The sequence below is a fragment of the Acomys russatus genome, chromosome 26 (genome assembly GCF_903995435.1).
Source record: "Acomys russatus chromosome 26, mAcoRus1.1, whole genome shotgun sequence".
Classification (NCBI taxonomy): Eukaryota; Metazoa; Chordata; class Mammalia; order Rodentia; family Muridae; genus Acomys; species Acomys russatus.
In genome coordinates, this window is record NC_067162.1 from 2,143,076 (window position 1) to 2,163,111 (window position 20,036).

Below are 20,036 nucleotides of genomic sequence, written 5' to 3' on the forward strand. Positions count from 1 at the left end.
GACGTCACTGAGACACCACAGCCAATCATCTTGGGAACCTGGTCTCGGAGGCGGGACTTGGTCGGCGAGAGCGGCCCAATAGCTGTCCGCGGGACCGGACGAGCCAATAGGAGCGCAGAAACCGCGGCAGACGAACGCCGAGGCTGTTTTTTTCCCGCGAAAGTCGGCTTCCTCTAGGTGGACTGAGGTTCTGTGGCGCGGCGTTGAGGTGAGGGGGCAGAGAGACACCTCGGAGGCCTGGCTGAGGCAGGTGCGCTGCCTCAGGCCGCTCAGCCCTCTGTCTCCTTGCCCCAGGTGCAATCATGTCGGGCTTCGACGATCCCGGCATTTTCTACAGCGACAGCTTCGGTGGCGACCCCGGCGCCGACGAGGGCCAGGCCCGCAAGTCGCAGCTGCAGAAGCGCTTCAAGGAGTTCTTACGGCAGTACCGAGTGGGCACGGATCGCACGGGCTTCACCTTCAAGTACAGGTGGGACCGCTTCCGCGAATCGTTCTTAGGAAGACGCCTTTTCTTGGCAGTCTCTCTTCCGTCCTAAAAAGGATAGATTGGTCTAGAACTAGGTGTTTTGGTTTTTTTTGGGGGGGTGGTTCACTGGTGCCTGTGTGGGGACCGATGCCAGAGGAGCATGTGAACTGCTGCTGTCGCTTCCTCAATGCCCTCTTTCCTGTCCGTCCGTCCCCCCCCCTCCCCCCGTTAACCACTAAAGGGATGAACTCAAGCGGCATTACAACTTGGGGGAATACTGGATCGAGGTGGAGATGGAGGATCTGGCCAGCTTTGACGAGGAACTGGCTGACTACTTGTACAAACAGCCAGCCGAGCATCTGCAGCTGGTGAGTAGCCCCGTTTCTGAGCCCCCCTACTGCCCGGCCCTGTCCCATCACCACCAGCTTATGTCTTTGCTCTTCTTCAGCTTGAGGAAGCTGCCAAGGAGGTGGCTGATGAGGTGACCCGGCCCCGGCCTGCCGGGGATGAGCTGCTGCAGGACATCCAGGTCATGCTTAAGTCAGATGCCAGCCCTTCCTGCATTCGGATTCTGAAGGTAGGAGTCTGTTGAGTGGTCAGTCAGGGTGGCACGCGTGCAGTGTGGTGCAGAGGCTTCTGAGACAGGTAGCCTGGGGGACCAGATGTGTAACCCTGACCAAGACATTTAACTAATAAACCTTTATCCTCCTCTGTAAAATTACCTCTGTGGGTTGATGTCCCAAGGGGAAGGCACAGTTCAGTCTTGGCAGAACAACAGTAAATTCCTATCTATCAGGGAGACCCAAACAAACAAACAAGCAAACACACCAGTAAATGCCATCCGTAACTGGGGAGGGTAGAGGCAGAGGCCTGGTCTACATAGTGAGAGCTTGTGGTGTGGGTATGGCTGAGAGGGGTGGAGATTGACAAGGAAAACATGCGAGGAACTGATGCCGAGTGATGTGTAGCCAGCCAGGTCCAAACCTGGAAGCTCATTCCATCCGCCAGGCTCAAGAAACAGTAGGTGGAGCCGGGCGTGGTGGTGCACGGCTAAGGCTACACAGAGAAACCCTGTCTCGAAAAACCAAAAAAAAAAGTAAATTACACATGACATTTTATCCTTAAATACCCAATATTTTACTACATTTGGTTGTGTCTGTGTGGGGCAGTGTGGTAGTTAGTGGACAACATGAGGGACTCTTCCATGAGGGCCCTGGGGATTGATCTTGATGACAAATGTTTTTACCTGTTCAATCATCTTTTTTTTTTTTTTTAAATTATTTAGTATATATACATTGTTCTGCCTGCATGTACACCTACATGCCAGAAGAGGGGATCAGATCACATTATAGATGGTTGTGAACTGTTATGTGGGTTTTTTTTTTTTTTGGGTTTTTCAAGACAGGGTTTCTCTATGTAGCCTTGGCTGTCCTGTACTCGCTCTGTAGACCAGGCTGGCCTCGACAGCGATCCGCCTGCCTCTGCCTCCCGAGTGCTGGGATTAAAGGCCTGCACCACCACACCCGGCTTGTTATGTGGTTTTTGGGAATTGAACTGAGGACCTCTGGAAGAACAGTCAATGCCCTTAACCTCTGAGCCACCTGATAGCCTCCCAGTATGTAATTTTTTTCCCCTAGTTTTTCGAGACAGTTTTTTTTATTTTTTTATTTTTTAAACATAGTCCTGGCTGTCTTGGAATTTACTTTGTAGACCAGACTGGCCCTGAACTGAGAGATCTACCTGCCTCTGCCTCCTAAGTGCCGGGATTTAAGGTATATAGCACCATGCCTGGCTGTTTTATTTTTTCCCTCCCACTCAAGTTTTTCTGTGAGTTCTGTTCTGGAACTCACTCAGTAGACCAGGCTGGCCTCAAACTCACAGAGATCAGCCTTCCTCTGTCTCGCAAGTGCTGGGATTAAAGATGCACCATTTAATTTTTAAAATTTATTTTTATCTTATGCACATTTGTGTTTTGCCTGCATGTATGCCTGTATGAGGGTGATGATACTGAATGTGTAGTCTTAGGTTTCATAGCTTGTGTTGTCTTAGGTTGTTACTGCTCTTAAGTGTCTTATTCCAGAGCAACCGTCCTTACACTTGTGAACATAATTCCTTTTTCAGTTACCAGCTTGTGGAAGAGGAAGGGCTGGCTCTCCTGGAGGAGTTTGTGGTCCTGTAGATTTATATTGTAGCCTGCTTGGCTGGATTGAAGCACACCTGTATTATTTAGAACCTGAAGGTTGGTTCAGGCTGCCTTCCAGTTTAACATACTGAGCAGGATGTTCATGGGTGATATTGATGCTTTGTGCTACACCCAGTCACTGGCATTCCCGTAGCTCCTTCATGTGTCCTCTTATCTAGGCCAAGATACCCTAAGGTGGAGAGATGTCAGGAGATTGTCTCAGTCCTGTAGACTCTGTGAGGTTGGCACGAGCAGCACAGAATGTGAGAATGTTGACAGTAAGGAAAATAGAATATAAAAAGAAGATGTGTCCTTTGGTACTTGTCATCCAGCTTAGTGATTAGTAACAGGCTAGTCTTTCTGTCTCTAGAAGGCCCTGGAACTCTTGAAACAAGTCTGATCTGTCATGTCATTTCACGTGAAACTGTTAGCAGTTTACATCCCTGAAAGATGTTCTGGATCTCACTATATAGATAAAGTCTGGCCTTGAACTCGGAGATCCACTTGCCTTTGCCTCTCAAGTGATGGAATCAAAGGTGTGCTCCACCACACCTGGGTCAAGGGATCTTTTTTTGTTTGTTTGTTTTCGTTTTTCGAGACAGGGCCTCTCTGTGTTAGCCTTGGCTGTCCTGGAGTTGCTTTGGAGACCAGGCTGGCCTCTAACTCACAGCGATCCGCCTGCCTCTGCTTCCCAAGTGCTGGGATTAAAGGCGTGCACCATCACCGCCCAGCAAGGAATAATTTTTGAAGCATGACTGTAAATGGCCCGGTAGAAATGAATGCATTTTGTTTATTTATTATTATTATTATTATTTATTTTTTTTTTTCCGAGACAGGGTTTTTCTGTGCTATCTTAGCTGTCCTAGACTCACTTTGTAGACCAGGCTGGCCTTGAGCTCACAGCCATCCACCTGCCTCTGCCTCGAGTGTTGGGATTAAAGACATGTGTTACCACGCCTGGCCCGAAATGAGTACATTTTCTAAAGAAACACTTTAGCTATCAGACTATTAAAACAATGGATCCCCAAAAATTGAAATTTCCTTGCAAATCTTACACTGAGAAAAGAGAAGTCTGGATCATCAGTGGAAACTCTTCTCTAAAAGGCTTAAGATCTCTGTGAGTTCAAGGCCAGCCTGCTCTACAAAGCAAGTCCAGGACAGCCAAGGCTATGCAGAGAAATCTTGGTTCGAAAAACCAAACCAGAGAGAGATGGAGAAAAAGAGAGATTGATTACAGAATCATTGGGTCAGTGGTAGGTGGGGTTACCCACCTTGATCAAGACTGCATAGATAGATATGTCCCTGTCTCTCTTTAAAGTGTTCTTTCTTCAGGATGCCTGGTGAGTCTTTGCTCTTCCTGGTGTGGCCTTACTGAATAAATCTCTTTCGGCTTTTACTATGAATTTTACTGTTCTAACTGGCTACTTGACGATGGGTAGCTGAACCTGGCTTCTTGGTGTATAGGTGTGACCTAAGTTTGGTAATATTATACTTAACAATTAGTGTTAGTATCCAGTGAGGTGTAGTCATTGAGATGGAACTCCAAGGCTGACAGAAGGTCCATAGCAGCTGGTGACCTAACTGGAGCTAGATAGAAACACTGGGCCTTTGTCCCATGTCAGTTCTCTGGTACAGCGCAGTAAACTACTGTCAGCTGGGGCTTGGATCTTCTGGATTGTTGTAAAATGTGTTTCGTATTTCCTTTATCTCCCCAGTCTTCTGCCATTGTTCTGCAAGGCCCTTGAAAGTGAAGGCCTATGCCTGAGGTTTGTGAACCTGGTGTCCAGGTAGTCAGGCCTTAGTTGGGTGCTCTGGAAAGTCTGAGTTAAACTATGAGCCATGGCTTTGTCACCTCCTCCAGATCTTGCTCATGTCTCCTGTTTTCTCCTTAATAATCAAACCACCCTGTGGCTTTGTTACAGTCAGACATGATGTCACACCTGGTGAAGATCCCTGGCATCATCATCTCGGCCTCCGCAGTCCGTGCCAAGGCTACTCGGATCTCCATTCAGTGCCGCAGCTGTCATAACACCCTCACTAATATCGCCATGCGCCCAGGCCTAGAGGGCTATGCCCTTCCCAGGAAGTGTAATATGTGAGTGTATAGTCAGGAGGGACTCTGGAGGAAATGACCTAAGGCATCAAAAAGCTGACAGCTCTGGGAGGGGCTGCATAGCACTGTATCCTGGGGTTGGGCAGGGCCTGTGAACCCAGCACAGCATCCTTCATGTGATTGAACTTTTGCCCTATCTGGATGTCCACACAGCCTGTGTATGGAAGGAACCCCAAGGTTGGGGAGGAAATTGTCCAGGGGATTTGTCTATATGGATCTTTTATTTTTATTTTTTTATTTTATGAATATTGGTGTTCTGCCTGCATGTATGCCTGTGTGAGGGTGTCAGACACCCTAGGACTGGAGTTATAGACAGTTGTGAACTGCCTTGTGGGTGCTGGGAATTGAACTCAGGTCCTTTGGAAGAGCACCATTGAGCCTTCTCTAGCCCCTATATGGAATTTTTTTGGGTGTGCTTGTTTTTGTTGTTTTTTGGGGGGGTTAAGACAGGGTTTCTTTCTCTGTGTAACCTTGGCTGTCCTGGACTTGCTTTGTAGACCAGGCTGGCCTTGAACTCAGTGATCCACCTGCCTCTGCCTCCCAAGTGCTGGGATTAAAGGTTGCATCACCATGCCTGGCTTATTAAATGGAATATCCTAAAGCAAACTGACTTGCTGGCCTAGACTCAGTGTTCCCACTGTACCGACAAAAGCATGGCTGTGCTACTTAATACTTAAATGTATTGCTTCACTATAGCGACTGAAAAGCATGGTCTTCCAGTTAGGACTTAAATAATACTGTACTATTCTGAACAGAAAGTGTTTGCTAACTCTGACCTAATAAACTCTACCTGCATCCTGGCTGCTTTTGGCTTTCCACATTGCCTGAGGCATGCTAGCATTATCCTAGGCTATTGCCTACCCTCTCATCTGGGGCACAGAGAAGCCCCTCCCGATCCCCATGTGCACCTTCACTGCTCCTCAGTCTTTCCCCAGTCCAGGAGCTAGGTGGCTTGGCCCTTTCACAGGCTGCCTTGGGTCTGCTCTTGCCTTCTCTTTTGCCTAAATGGTCTTCCCTCAGGCGGCCAGTGTCCCTACCTCTTTTTCAGGCTCCTTACATGTCCTCTCACCAAAGATGCCTTCCTTATTCTATGCTTGCTTTTGGAAGACATATATCTGCTCACACCCACCTGCCTATTTTTCCTGCATGCCATTATACTATGCAGATAGTTTTCAATCCTGATGGGAACTTAGCTTCACAGACCAGGGACTTTTGGTTCACTGCTATGTCTCCACCTATATCTGTTGAAGAGACTTACTGTATAGGCCTCAGAGAGTCTGCACCCACAGAATGGTCTAGAGGTGGCAAAATTTCACTGGGAAAGATCCTGGGCTATGGATAGAGTTTAGTGAGGGATTTGATGATAAAGCCTTTCCTTCACCTATGGGGACAAGAGGCCTTATGATGAGGGAACTATGAGTGACTGCCACCTCAGTGGGCCATGGAGAATCTAAGACACCTGAAGTTCTGACTTTGGATCTAGCATCCTGCTATCATGAAAACTGTCCTTCCCAGGCCTTTCCCTAAATGTATCCCAGTTTGCCTCATTGCTGCTGCATCTCAAGGCTGACTCTGAATGGATGAGCCCTTCTTTTGGGTTCTCAGGGTGGTTCTAGTGACAACTTCCTTTCCTGCCTAGGGATCAGGCCGGGCGTCCAAAGTGCCCACTGGACCCATACTTTATCATGCCTGACAAGTGCAAGTGTGTGGACTTCCAGACCCTGAAACTACAGGAGCTGCCCGATGCAGTGCCTCATGGTGAGATGCCCAGGCACATGCAGCTCTACTGTGACAGGTAAGTTGGCAGGGGCTATGGGTTGGTGCACAGTACACAGAGTGGAGCTCTTGCTGTGTCTGTGTCTCACTGACTTTGTTACCTCTTGTTTCCCATTTCCCATAGTCTGCAAGGCATGTCTACCCCTATTTATTTTACACGGAAACTGTACCTGGGGGAGGTCAGATGACTTTGTGAGTGGAAGTGAGGTCTGTGCATCTTCCAGGACCAGTCTCCATCCCTATGCATCCTACTGCTCTCACCAGTCTTCCTGCTAAGAATCTGTCTGTGGGTTTTTTTGAGTAGTTATGAAATGACCTGGGTGAAGGCCTATAGATCCCTGAGTAATATCCTACCTAGCCTCATACACCTGAGGTCAAGTGCAGATGTAAAGCTTTCTGGGGAGTGAGGGATCCACAGTTGTCCTCTTTATCACTGGCAAGCTCAGGATCTTGGGAGAGCTATACACTAAGCTCCATTTCCCCCTCTGTAAAACAGGGCCTGGACTGTCTCAGCCTGCCTGAAAATGTGTGTCTAAGGAACACAGTTCCTTAGCACAATTGAGGATAGGGATTAGAGTATTCTCTTATGTATCCAAAGGGCTTGAGAACTAAGTCATGGAAGGAGTAGGAGGAGGTTAATAGGACATATAGGTGGCGGAAAGAGTCCTCTGTGAGACTATGATTTGGTAGTCTATATGGAATACCTTTGAGTTTGTTACCTTGCTTGATTTCCCAATAGTTGAGTTAAGGTTATCATCTCTAAGCTCAGAGAAGCATAGTGACATATCTGAGTTCACACAGCCACTCTGCTCCTTTAAGCCACACTGCTTCTGGGGAAAGGGGAGTGGAGGGCTTCTAATCACTTAGCATGTTATTTTTTTAAAAAGTGACTAAAGCTGGGCAAGATGACGCAAGCCTGTAATCCCAGCACTTGGGAGGCAGAGGTGTGAGTTTGAAGCCAGCCTGCCCTACAAAGTGAGTCCAGGATAGCCAAGGCTACACAGAAAAACCCTATCTTAAAAAAACAAAACAAAACTAACAAACAAAAACAAAAAAAGAAGTGACTAAAAATCTAGAGGCAGACTGACCTGACTGAGCTCAGGGAGTGTTGCAGAGGCAAAAATGGAGGTGGCTCTTGCAAGTAGTCTTTGAGGATTTGAGGAAAAGGCTTCCCCTAAGGAAGCAAAGTGGAGACACTCTTTGAGGCTGGCCACAGCTAGAATGGCTTCTGAAGGCTGGGCAAGGACACTGAGCCTAGCTTCTGCAGTACAACACCTGACCTCTTAAATTCAGTGAGAGTCAGCCTGGCATCATAAACTAACCATCCAGACAGACATGGGTGGGTAGCGGCAGTAGGGAATGGTCTCTGCTCTAGGCTGTGTGAGGACAGAGCCAACTAACTTGCTTTTCTTTATCCTCCCCTGCACTTTACTCAGGTACCTGTGTGACAAGGTTGTTCCTGGGAACAGGGTCACCATCATGGGCATCTATTCTATCAAGAAGTTTGGCTTGAACCACAGCAAGGGCCGGGACAGGGTGGGTGTAGGTATCCGGAGTTCCTACATCCGGGTCCTGGGCATCCAGGTGGACACAGATGGGTCTGGTGAGTTGCTTTGAATTTTTACACTTCCCTTAATTCGCTGCTCATGCAGTAGCCCAGGCATTCTTGATTCTTAAATCAAACCGTTAGGATGTGTTTTGCTTTTTTTGTGGTGGGGCTCAAATCTAGAGCCTTGTGCATACCAGGCAACTATTTAACCCTGAGCTATATTCCCAATCCCAGGGTGTTCATTTTTACAGTAAGCAAAAATTTGTTGCCTAAAATGTCTGTGTATTTATTGGTGTAGCTGTGGCTCCTGTCCTGGGGTTGTTGCCTAAACGCATGCTTGAGTTGCATGACTCAGTACAGTAGATGCAGTGTGGAGTGGAGAGCTCATGCTTGCACCCAGGGGCAGTGGGGGAGCCACTTTGAGGATTGGTCCCAAACTCTGGTCTAGAATGCTGGAGTTCTGAGTACTGTGTCCATATTCCATGTTGGTAGGGTCTCCCTCAGTTAAAACTGGAAAAGCCACCTGTTCATCTAGCCATATTCTAAACTTAAATCTCACTCTTTTTGACTTGCCATACCAGACTTAAGTGGCTACAGTTAAACACTTATTTTCCATCTTCTGACACTGGTTTTTGCTTAGATTTCCCTTCCCTTGCTCAGCAGACCCTCCACGTCCTCCTCAGTCCCAAACCTACCCACCTTTTAATCCTTTCATCTCATCTGCAAGCGTGCATGCTCTGTCTCATGCTGAGGATCGACAACTTCTTACTACCCTGGTCTGAGTCCTATTCTTTCTCCTAGATGTTCTTTCAAGCCCCCGCCACTTGGTCCTACCTTCTCCATTCCTCAGCACCTGAAGTGGTTAAGCAATTGCATTGGCTCTCTACCTTATCCGAGTTAGGAGAGACTTGCCAGTGGTCCCCAGTGGGCAGATGTTCTAGGCCTCTGATGGTTTGGAATCTCCTTCCTCTCTTGACTATTGATTTGGAAGACTTGGATAGCCCTGTACTCTAACTTTCCTGAGTGAGACTGTCTTGCTGGTGTTGAGGACCTTCTGTTTGTGTGTGTATAGTAAGGGGTAAGGAGGTTCCTGATGTAGAGTGAGGCCTAGCAGTAGGCTGAAAGAGAAGCCTCCTGCTCACTTACGCACCTGTTCTGTCCTAGGCCGCAGCTTTACCAGCTCTGTCAGCCCACAGGAAGAGGAAGAATTTCGGCGCCTGGCGGCCCTCCCCAACATATATGAGCTCATCTCCAAGAGTATTTCCCCCTCCATCTTTGGGGGCATGGATATGAAGAAGGCTATTGCCTGCCTGCTCTTTGGGGGTTCCCGGAAGAGGTGAGGGGCCTGGGAGGAGGGTGCTGATGATCAAACTGTTGCAGGAGGCCATCTGTGTGAGGACCAGATGTTCTTCCATGTCTGCCAGGTCCTTCAGCCTGCTGGCACTGGGGAGCACAGTGGGAATGCACTGAGCTTGGACCAAGGAGTTGTACTCTGCTCTAGATGCCTGTGGCCTGTGGCTTAGAGTAAGGAACACCATCTTGGAACAACAAAGTTTCTTACATTTTTGGTTGTGAGCCTACCCTTTAATGGCTGAGGCATCTCTCCAGCCCGGAACAAAGTTTTTATGCATGAGTCAAATGAAGTACTTGACACTTAGAAGGTTTCGTGTGTCCATTTTCTTTATTTTTTTGTTTTGGTTTTCCTTTTGTTTTTTTTGTTTTTTGTTTTTTGTTTTTTTTTTCATTTTTTTTCTTTTTTAAGATTTATTTATTATGTATTCAGTGTTCTGTCTGCATATATGCCTGCAAGCTAGAAGAGGGCATTAGATCTCATTATAGATGGTTGTGCGCCACCATGTGGGTGCTGGGAATTGAACTCAGGGCCTTTGGAAGAGCAGACAGTGCTCTTAACCGCTGAGCCATCTCTCTAATCCCCTCTACTTTTCTTTCTTGAAACAGTTCTCATGTAATCAAGCTGTACTTGAAATTCACGACCTTCCTGCTTTCTCTCTCAGGTCTAAGATTATAATAGGTGTGGGTCACCATCTGGGTTCCTATGTCCTTTTGAAACTCTTAAGATAATAGAATTACAGACAGCAGCAATGACAGTGTACTACTGGCTGCTGTTTATAATACATGTTTTGTATGTTCAGAGCATTCTTTGAAGTGTTCAATGTGTCCTGAATCCATCCTGTCCTCAGCAGACGACAAGCATGTTGCTGTTGTGTCTGTTTCATAGATGAGGAAACTGAGGCACTTGCTCAGTACCAGGTTGGGCTGGATCCTGCCTTGTGGATACTCTGTGCAGTGTGCATGGTGCTTGGGTCCCCTCAAAGCTGGTAGGAATGAATCCAGTGTGCACATCCCTCAATGCTATTTCCTTTACTGCCCTACCTGGGAAGTGAATGAGCCTTGCCTTCCAGTGTTAGGCTAGGGACTAAAGAAGTGGGTGAACATGTTTCTGGGCCAGACTCATTTCCGCCTGTTCTGAGACTCTTAGGGGAGGGTAAGCAGCCCACACAAGGCCAGGAGTGGTGATGCACAACTATAATCCCAGAATCTGGAAGACTGAGGAGGGACGATCATTATTAATTCAAAGGACAGCCCTCAGATAGATTCTTCTACCTACTTGTTGTCTCTAGGCTTCCAGATGGACTCACTCGGCGAGGTGACATCAACCTGCTGATGTTGGGGGACCCTGGCACAGCCAAGTCACAGCTTCTGAAGTTTGTGGAGAAGTGCTCTCCCATTGGTGTAAGTGGCTGGGAATAACTTTCTCCCTGCTTTGGTTGTCCCAGCAGGAAAGAAGGTATGGTTGCCTAGGTATGGTTGGACATCTGTGGGATCTGGTTCAACCAGATCCTCTTGCTGTGGTCAGGATGATAGAGGGTATGTGAGAATGAAGGCTGTGTGTGTGTGTGTTGGTTAGGAATGGGTTGTAAGAACATTGGACTGAGTCAGGCCTGATTTACTTCTCAGCCTGGCAGTAGTCTCATGTAGACTTGGAAGAGGTAGCCCAGACTCCCTGAGCATCAGCTTATCCATTATCGCATAATGACACTGCTAATGATAGCTGGAATCAAGAAGGACCAGATGCTTCCTGAAGAGCCTGCCAAGTTTTTATTCATTCAACAGTTTCCTTATGAGTGATACCACCCATGTTATTTATGCATTGGAGGTAGAAATGGAGCAGTAAAGTGTCTTGCTCGAGATCCCACTGCTGGGAAACTTTAGAGCAAGGTTCAGGCCAGTGTGTCTAATCACCCAGGTTCCCTGGGTCTGGGAGGATCAGGCTAGGGATGGATGTGAAAACCGGCCAGTGGGCTATGCAGTGAGAAGTGGTGGTTTTAGCTAGAGAGGGTGTGTGCTAAGTTAACCACGTTGGGACCAACCCATAGAAACATCAAGGCCTGAAAAATATGAGCTGTGCCATGTAAATCTGGTAGTAGCCATATTTAGAAAGTAAGAATAGAGCGAGCTGGATGTGGGGACTCACACCTTTAAAACCCATCATGGGAGACAGGCGGATCTCTGAGTTTGAGGCCAGCCTAGCCTACAAAGTGAGTACAGGGCAGCCAGGGCTTGTTACACAGAGAAACCCTGTCTCAAACGAAAAAGAAAAATAGCAGTAGGGCTGGAGAGATGGCTCAGAGGTTAAGAGCACTGACTGCTCTTCCAGAGGTCCTGAGTTTAATTCCCAACAACCACATGGTGGCTCACAACCATCTATAATGAGATCTGGTGCCCTCTTCTGGTGTGCAGTTGTAAATACAGTCAGAATATTGTATACATAGTAAATAAATAAATATTTAAAAAAGAAATACAGGAATAGGTAAAATTAATTTGTATAATCTGTTTAACCTGTTGTTTAATATACACAATTTTTTTCAGTGTAGGTGGAATCCAAAATCTTGCGTGCTGGGCAAGTATTTTGCCACTGAGGTGCATCCCAGGCTTAGTATAGAACACTTAGATCTGAGTATGTATGTGTTATCTCACTTTATATGCACCTCAGGTAGGACTTATTATATTTCTTTCTTTTCTTTTTCTTCTTATTTTGTTTTTTTGGGATGTTTTTCTGTGTAGCCTTGGCTGCCTTGGAGCTCACTCTGTAGAAGAGCAGGCTGGCCTTGAACTCAAGAGATCCACCTGCCTCTGCCTCCCAAGTGCTAGGACCTGGCTTAGCCTCTTGTTTCAAATTGAACAGGAATTGCTATGGCCTGGCACTTGACAAGACAATTCAGAAAGTTCCAGGGCAGAGTCCAGAAAGCTCCCAGTTCTTGGAGCTTCAAGCTCCCCAAAGCAATGGCCTTTCTTCTCGGGCTGGACTTAGGATATTTTAAGGGGTCTGGCAGCATGTATGTAGCATACAGGTCTTCACACATGATGGACTCAGGGTAGAGGCAACCTAGGAGACAGGAGTCCCTAGCCCTCAGGTCGGCTTGGAATGTATCCTTTCTTTTGTGGCCTTTAATGCCTAGATTGAGAGCTGTGCCTTACCTCAAGTGAGCCATTTTTCTTTCAAAGAGACCCTTAGGCCAGGCTGAGGCCCAGCTGGGCCTTGGGTTTTGTGCTATACAACCAGCTTTGCGGTGTGATATGGTAAGTTACCGCCTTCTGGGCTCTTGACTTTTAGGACTAGCACTAGGTACTGACACCTCTCCTGTCTTGCAGGTGTACACATCTGGGAAAGGCAGTAGTGCTGCTGGCTTGACTGCCTCAGTGATACGGGACCCCTCATCTCGAAACTTCATCATGGAAGGTGGAGCCATGGTTCTGGCCGATGGTGGGGTTGTCTGTATTGATGAGTTTGACAAGGTGAGTCTAAGTCTTCTAGTCACAGAACTGGGGTGTGTGGCCTCAGGTGCGGTAGCAGATACCACTTCTTGTGCTCATGCCTCTGGGGTAACTTAGAGATGCTTTACCTCTCTGGGATACTCTGGAAATTGTCTGCTATTGGCTGACCTAAAGTCAACTACAGAAGGGTAGCAGTTCTTAGCTACTCTTCTGCCACCTTCTCCTGCCTGGGCGAGGCTTCTGATAGATATCTGTTTCCAATGCAGATGCGGGAAGATGACCGTGTGGCAATCCATGAAGCCATGGAGCAGCAGACTATCTCCATTGCCAAGGTGAGTGGCCCTTTCTGGCAGCCATTCTTTAGCAGTCCGGCCTGGTGGTCCTCCTCAGGTGTTCTGGTGGGTGTGCCAAGTCCATTTTACCCAGGATTGTGCTGAGAGCAGCAGGCCTGGATGGAGGGTGGAGAGAGAGGGAACACACACATGTATATACACCATAAGCATGCACACATAGCATGTGGGTGTGTATGTATGAGTCCATATATTATAGAGAGGCCTATCCCAGGAGTTCTGGTTGTCTCCTCCTTTTACTCCCCTTCCAGGCTGGGATCACTACCACCTTGAACTCTCGCTGCTCTGTTCTGGCTGCAGCCAACTCAGTGTTTGGCCGATGGGATGAGACAAAAGGGGAGGACAATATTGACTTCATGCCTACCATCTTGTCCCGATTTGACATGATCTTCATTGTCAAGGATGAGCACAATGAGGAGAGGGATATGGTACGTCTCAGCGACTGGGCTGGAACCTCCATGGGCTCATGGTCCTGAAAGTGAACAAGAGATTTATTTAGTCACGGAAATGCTGCTGCTCAGTTAGTCTGTCAGTGGGAAGCACAGGAAATGGCTGTTAGTGGCTTGCAGAGTGTTGGAGAGGGACCTAGAGTCCTATGGCCTAGTTCTACTTAATGCTCTGAGGGAGGTGCTGTGTGATTTTAGCAAGAAGCAACCACTGGACTCTGCTCCTCGTCCTTGTTAGTAAATTTTTGTTGTTAGTAAATTTCTGAGAGAAAGTAGCTTATGGAATTTGGTAAGGCCATAGGTTTAGTGCCCATGTGGATCTGGGTTGTTGGTTCCGCTCTGTCTGCTTCTATGTCCCTTTTGGAACAACTGCCTGAGAATAAAGACAAACCCTGCCTTGGCCAGGCTGAGGGGTGTAGGCCTGTACTTCCAGTGGAGGCTGAGGCAGGAGAATTGCAAATTTAAGGCAGCTTGGGCAACTTAGACCCATACTTCAAAATAAGTAAAATAAAAAAGGGGTGGGAATTTTGCTCAGTGGTGGAACGCACCTTTAGTATGTAAGAAGTCCTGCCTCAATTCTCAATTCCAAAAGAATAAAAATACTCGGCTGGGCGATGGTGGCGCACACCTTTAATCCCAGCCTCGGGAGGCAGAGGCAGGTGGATCGAAGTGAGTTCAAGGCCAGCCTGGTCACCAAAGCGAGTCCAGGACAGCCAAGGCTACACAGAGAAGCCCTGTCTCGAAAAACCAAAAAGGGGGGGGGTGGTGCTGGAGAGATAGCTCAGCGGTTAAGAGCACTGGCTGCTCTTCCAGAGGTCCTGAGTTCAATTCCCAGCAAACACACGGTGGCTCGCAACCATCTATAATGAGAGCTGGTGTGCAGGTGTACATGCAAACAGAACAAAAAAGAAAGAAAGAAAGACCCAAAAAGAAAGAAAAAAGGAAAAAAATACTCAGCTTGTTAGCTGGTGATTTAACTGTCACAAAAGGATGAGAAGAAGCCTTTTCCACTAGGTTGGTAAAAGCCCCAGAATGGACTCATTGGCTTGGTTATGTCCAGGGTCTGTCCTTAAGTAGACACTTGGCCTAGTGAGGGTAGACAGGCCGGAGTGCCTGGAACAGAAGCACATGATTTCATCATGTCTGTTAAACTTGTGAGCTGACTCTGTTCCCTGTGCTCCTCAGATGCTGGCCAAACATGTGATCACTTTGCATGTTAGTGCGCTGACACAGACACAGGCTGTGGAGGGTGAGATCGACCTGGCCAAGATGAAGAAGTTCATTGCCTACTGCCGAGCGTGAGTGCTGGGAGAAGACCCTGACGGGAGACATGGTGGGCTCTTTGGATGGGGGAGAGCCCAGTCCTGTTGTGCTCCTTACCCAGGATTACCTGGCAACCTTGTTCTGAACTTTGTTCTGTTCTCATCTGCCACTGTGCTTCTCCCTGAGTTTTAAGTTTCCTTGCATCAAGGTCACTGTAGTTGTGGGCTCCACAACCCCACTGCATGGCTTTGGGCAGGTTGCTCAAGCTTTCTGAGCCTCACTGTCCCAAGGTTGATGTGTTATAAGGACTCCTCAAGATGATTCTGTTCTTGGCCTCTTCCCGCACCAGATCTGTACTCAGTAGATTTCAGCTGTAACTGTCATCAGACCATACACATGGTGTTTCTTCTGTTCTAGGCATGGTTCTGGTTTTTGTATATAAATGACCTGTAGGTCTGTTCTAGAAAACTGTGGGGCAAGGTTAGACGACATGTCTGATGCCGTATGCGAGAGTAGCGGGGACGGACAGGTACCTGCTCCAAAGGCTGCGCCCTTAGCCTCCCCATTCAGGTTCTCAGGCTTTGTTATCTTCAAAAGGGCTAAGTCCCAGAGACGGGGTTCTTGTCAGTCATCAGTTGAGTGGCTCCCCATTCATGCACCACCTCTGCCAGAGTGAGTGTGCACTGGAGCCCGGTAGTTCCTGTGTCTTTGTGGTAGTTCTGAGCTTTGGGAAGCCTTGAGGGAGATCCTCATCTTAAATTGGGGAGGTGGAGTGAAGGAGCTGGAGACTGCTGGAGAGCCTGCTCCCTCATGGGCCTCCTGCTCCTGTGGAGCCCTCCGTGGCTGCTGGAGGAGTACACATCTGGTGGCTAGACAGCATGCTTCAGCCAGCAGCAGGAAGAGTAGTTTTCTGTACACTGCTCAGAGTCTCATTGCCTGCTTTCTCAGAGATGCTATGAAGATCTCTGATGCCTGCTCATAGTCAGTCCAAGTTTCTCTTCAATCTCTTGCCAATGGCTTGCCAACTGTATGACGAGGAAGCTGTGCGGTAGGAACGTTTGTGTCTGCAGGTAAGCAATCTGAGAGGTTCCTTCCTGGCCTCACTATTTCACTGTGCAATCTGCAGGAGGTGCGGCCCTCGGCTCTCAGCAGAGGCAGCAGAGAAGCTGAAGAACCGCTACATCATCATGCGGAGTGGGGCTCGTCAGCATGAGAGGGACAACGACCGCCGTTCCAGCATCCCCATCACTGTGCGGTGAGCAAGTGGGCCTCACCTCACAGAGCAGGGCAGGGGGGCCTGTGGGACTGTGTGCTGTGGCCTCCTAATTCTCTCTATTTTTTGTATGCTTGAGCCTGGGGGTGCCTGGGTGGGCCTGTATTTTGCCTGGCTTCCCTGTCTGAGAGGCAGACTGAAGTTAGGGGAGGACTCCTTCCTTGGAGGTAAGCAAGGTCTCTCTCTGTGCCAGCCTCTGGCCAGCTATGTAACTACAGGGAAACTGATCTTCACTGGGTCTCAACTTTCCTTTATACTTATCCTGCTAAGGTTGTGCGTTTATAGACAATATGGAGAGTAAGAGCTGGGGCCTACCTAAGCTCGCCCCTGCCTCTAGCATTGATTAGTTGCAAGTAGATTTCGTTGTGTATAATGAAACTTGAAGAGAGTAGCTCGAGGTGGGAGTTTATTTTCATTATTAAACTTTGGGAAGTAGTAGTTTTTGGTGATTCCCCCCCCCCCCCCAGAACTGTCAGCCTGGGCCCCATTACGTCCAGTCCACCCTTGCCAGCCTTTCAGTCCCATACAGTTCTAGATGGTCTATCATCATTTCAACATTTTGGACATCAGGACAGGCATTGGGAGGAGGACATACTTTTGTTTTTGTTTATTTGAGACAGGGTTTCTTTGCCACTCTGGCTGTCTGGATTCACTCTATAGACTAGGCTGGCCTCCAACTCAGGGATCCACCTGCTTCTGCCTTTGCCTGGGATTTAAGGTGTGTACCACCACCACCTGGCGAGGACATGATTTTTTTTTTTTTTTTTTTTTTTTTTTAAGCCACTTCTGACATTTTCATATGATACATGGGTTTAGAACTCCAAGGCCATGTCTTGGTCACAGACACCTAGACCAAAGAGGCAAGAAATATCTTGCTTTTAGCAGGCAGCATGTGCTAGAATAAAAATAGGGTTCTAGTACTAAGAATGAATGGTAAGAGATTATGAGGATAGCCAGCAAACTCGCCTATAGTCCTAACTACCTTGGTCATGCTCCTTCCTGGAGGATCAGGGGAGGGAATGTGCGCTGAGGTCTTTGAATGCTCTGTTGCTCCAACAGGCAGCTGGAGGCTATTGTGCGCATTGCTGAGGCCCTCAGTAAGATGAAACTACAGCCCTTTGCCACTGAGGCTGATGTGGAGGAGGCGCTAAGGCTATTCCAGGTGTCCACCCTGGATGCTGCGTTGTCTGGCAATCTGTCAGGTGAGTAAGTGCTGAGCTGTGGTCTTGTACCCTAGAGAAGAGATATAGTTAGTTGGTGGCCTGCAGGATGTTGTCTGGATGTGCTTGATAAAAACATTTCCCCTCTTCTCCCTTGGCTCTTTTCACTATTGTGGGAGGAAGAGCCTCTCCCTAGATTTGAGACAATTCATTAAAAGTAATTGTATAGGCCCATCACTGGTGAGGCATGGCTGTCAGCTCTCTCCTTGTTGTGCTCAGAACTGCTGTAGCATTTCCCAGTCTGGCCTCATTCTTCTCAACAGCCACGTCTGGGACACCAGGCTGTCATGTTCCATTGTGGAGATGAGACTGACACAGCTTCTTTGGTGCCATGGTCACCAGTCTTAGTACAACACAGGCCTATAGGCCCCTGAGCCCTGCCATCTCCTGCCTGCTTTCATTCTGCCTTCTGAGACTGGTGATGTGTGGCCTCCTTAGAGTTAGAAGATCCACCCCAATCTGGTAGTGATTTTGGCTTAGCATTTGCCAATCACTGTCTAGGTGCCAAAGCTGTAAGCAGTCAGTTCCCAAGGTCCCTTCCGGCCCATTCCACAGGCTTTATCATCTTTCCTGGTGGGCTACAGTGAGGGCACAGGTATAGGTAGTGAAAGGAATGGGGGAGAGTGGCAGCAGCTGAGCCAGGTGTGTTCGAGAAGGACCGGTTCCCTTTCCCATCTGGTAAAAATGATAAGCGTGCTGCCTACCAGGGGATTCTCATGGATGGCATCTCCCAGATTTGGACCCTGGGCAGCCCCCGCTTCTTGTTCTAACTCATAATTTATGCTTCATTGGGCATGGTGGTATAGAGGCAGGATGATCTCTTGAGTGTGAGGTTTGCTGCCAGTAGGGCTATACAAATGAGACCTTTCCTCATAATAAATAAGTAAACGCAAACAAACAAAAACTTTGCTTCCTTGTGGAAGCCTCATGACACAGGCCTCATGACATCTAGCTCTCAGTTACAATGGGGGGGTATGTCTTTGCCACCCAATGCTGGGTCTGTTGCGTGGCCTTTGTTACCTTCTCTTCTGCCTAGAACACTCTTCCCGATACTGCTTGGTTCTGACTTCCCTGGTGAGGCCCACGCTGTCACCTGGCATACTGTGGCATACGGTGCCTGGGTTCAGGACACTCTAGTTAGAGGCTGTCATTTCTCTGCCCTTCCCAGTATGAATGAACTGGGGTTTCTATCACCTAATTCCCTGCTATACTCTCAGGAGTGGAAGGCTTCACTAGCCAGGAGGACCAGGAGATGCTGAGCCGCATTGAGAAGCAACTTAAGCGACGCTTTGCCATTGGCTCCCAGGTGTCTGAACACAGCATTGTCCAGGACTTCACCAAGCAGGTAAGCCTCCTTGACACTGGGGTCTACAAGGCAGGCCCAGGATACAGAGGGTGTCCTAATAGTTCCCGGTAAGCCATCACACACAGTGTATATGCTCAGCAGATGGATGCTGGCCTGGGGTGTTTGAGCCACCATTCCTTCCCTAGGAACTGCTACAGTCTACAGTTGAGGTTGACTACGTGTATGTGTCCCATGAACTAGGAAAGGAAGAAGCCAGGCCCAGAGAAACCAACACCTAATTTCCCCCTCTCTTAGTCTTTCACTTGTTGTTTGGCTCCTTATAGGGTAGGGAGGACCAGAACCAGATGAATGAGCCTTGCAGCCCATTGTGGAGAGGGCTACCAATCCCATGCAGAGGAGATAATGTGCGAGGAGGAGCCTGTGCCCTTTAAAATCATTATGATAGCTCTGGTTTCTGTTCTTGGCTCCCTTTCCTGTGTACCCTCAGTTTGCTCCTGAAAGTAATTTATACAGTAACTGGTGCTGGCCGTACTCTATAGGTGAAGAGATGAGCATTTCCTGGGGCTGGAGGAAATTGATTTCTGAGGTCACAGGGACTTAAGCTCACTTAATTGCTGTGTGACCTCAGATGAGTGGCACTCTCTGCCTGTTTGTTCCTTTATAAATGAGATTGTATTTAATGCTAGTTGTGTAAAGTTGATAAAGGACTATACTTACCTGGCACGTGGGCAAGTGGGCACATCAGGAAGTATGAGAATGAAGGTGGTGGGTGCTTCTTGCTTTAAAGTTGTCTTTGATAAGGGGGTTCATGGGCTTTCTTGGGTTCTGATGATACACATCTGCATCTGTCTTGTACTCCCTCCTACAGAAATATCCAGAACACGCCATCCGAAAGGTGCTGCAGCTCATGCTGCGCAGGGGTGAGGTCCAACACCGCATGCAGCGCAAGGTGCTCTATCGCCTCAAGTGATCCTACTGCGCATCAACCCTCAAACCTGGAATGCCGCACCACCCCACCTCCTAGTCATTGTCTTGCATTTCCCTATACCTCCTTTTGTCCTTCCTCACTGCCTCAGAGTGCTGTCTGCAGTGCATCTGCAGTCCCTGGAAATGGGCTTTCTTATGTTGGCCTCATATACTGCGTGGGTGTCTGAGGCTCTGTTCTGCATGCCTGGGCCCTGTCCTGCCTCCTCAACAAGATGCATCTGGTGCAGGAACAAGCTCAGGAGGTAAACAGGTCTGTATAGTGGCTCCTGGGCTGCCTGGCTGCCAAGCTTCTTCATGTGTTCAGAAGA

The 20,036-nt window shown here is 48.2% G+C and overlaps 1 protein-coding gene across 1 annotated transcript; it reads left to right on the top strand.

Moving 5' to 3' along the window:
* The first annotated feature begins 219 nt into the window (after positions 1-219).
* Mcm5 (minichromosome maintenance complex component 5) lies at positions 220-19,759 on the top strand. The gene is made up of 16 exons (XM_051168916.1): positions 220-469; positions 708-834; positions 915-1,043; positions 4,571-4,743; positions 6,401-6,556; positions 7,974-8,140; positions 9,251-9,422; positions 10,729-10,840; positions 12,761-12,904; positions 13,150-13,215; positions 13,485-13,661; positions 14,865-14,977; positions 16,069-16,197; positions 17,275-17,417; positions 18,653-18,780; positions 19,610-19,759. Exons 1-16 carry the CDS (start codon positions 303-305, stop codon positions 19,709-19,711), a joined length of 2,205 nt encoding a protein of 734 aa, XP_051024873.1. The 5' UTR covers positions 220-302; the 3' UTR covers positions 19,712-19,759.
* Positions 19,760-20,036: the final 277 nt, after the last annotated feature.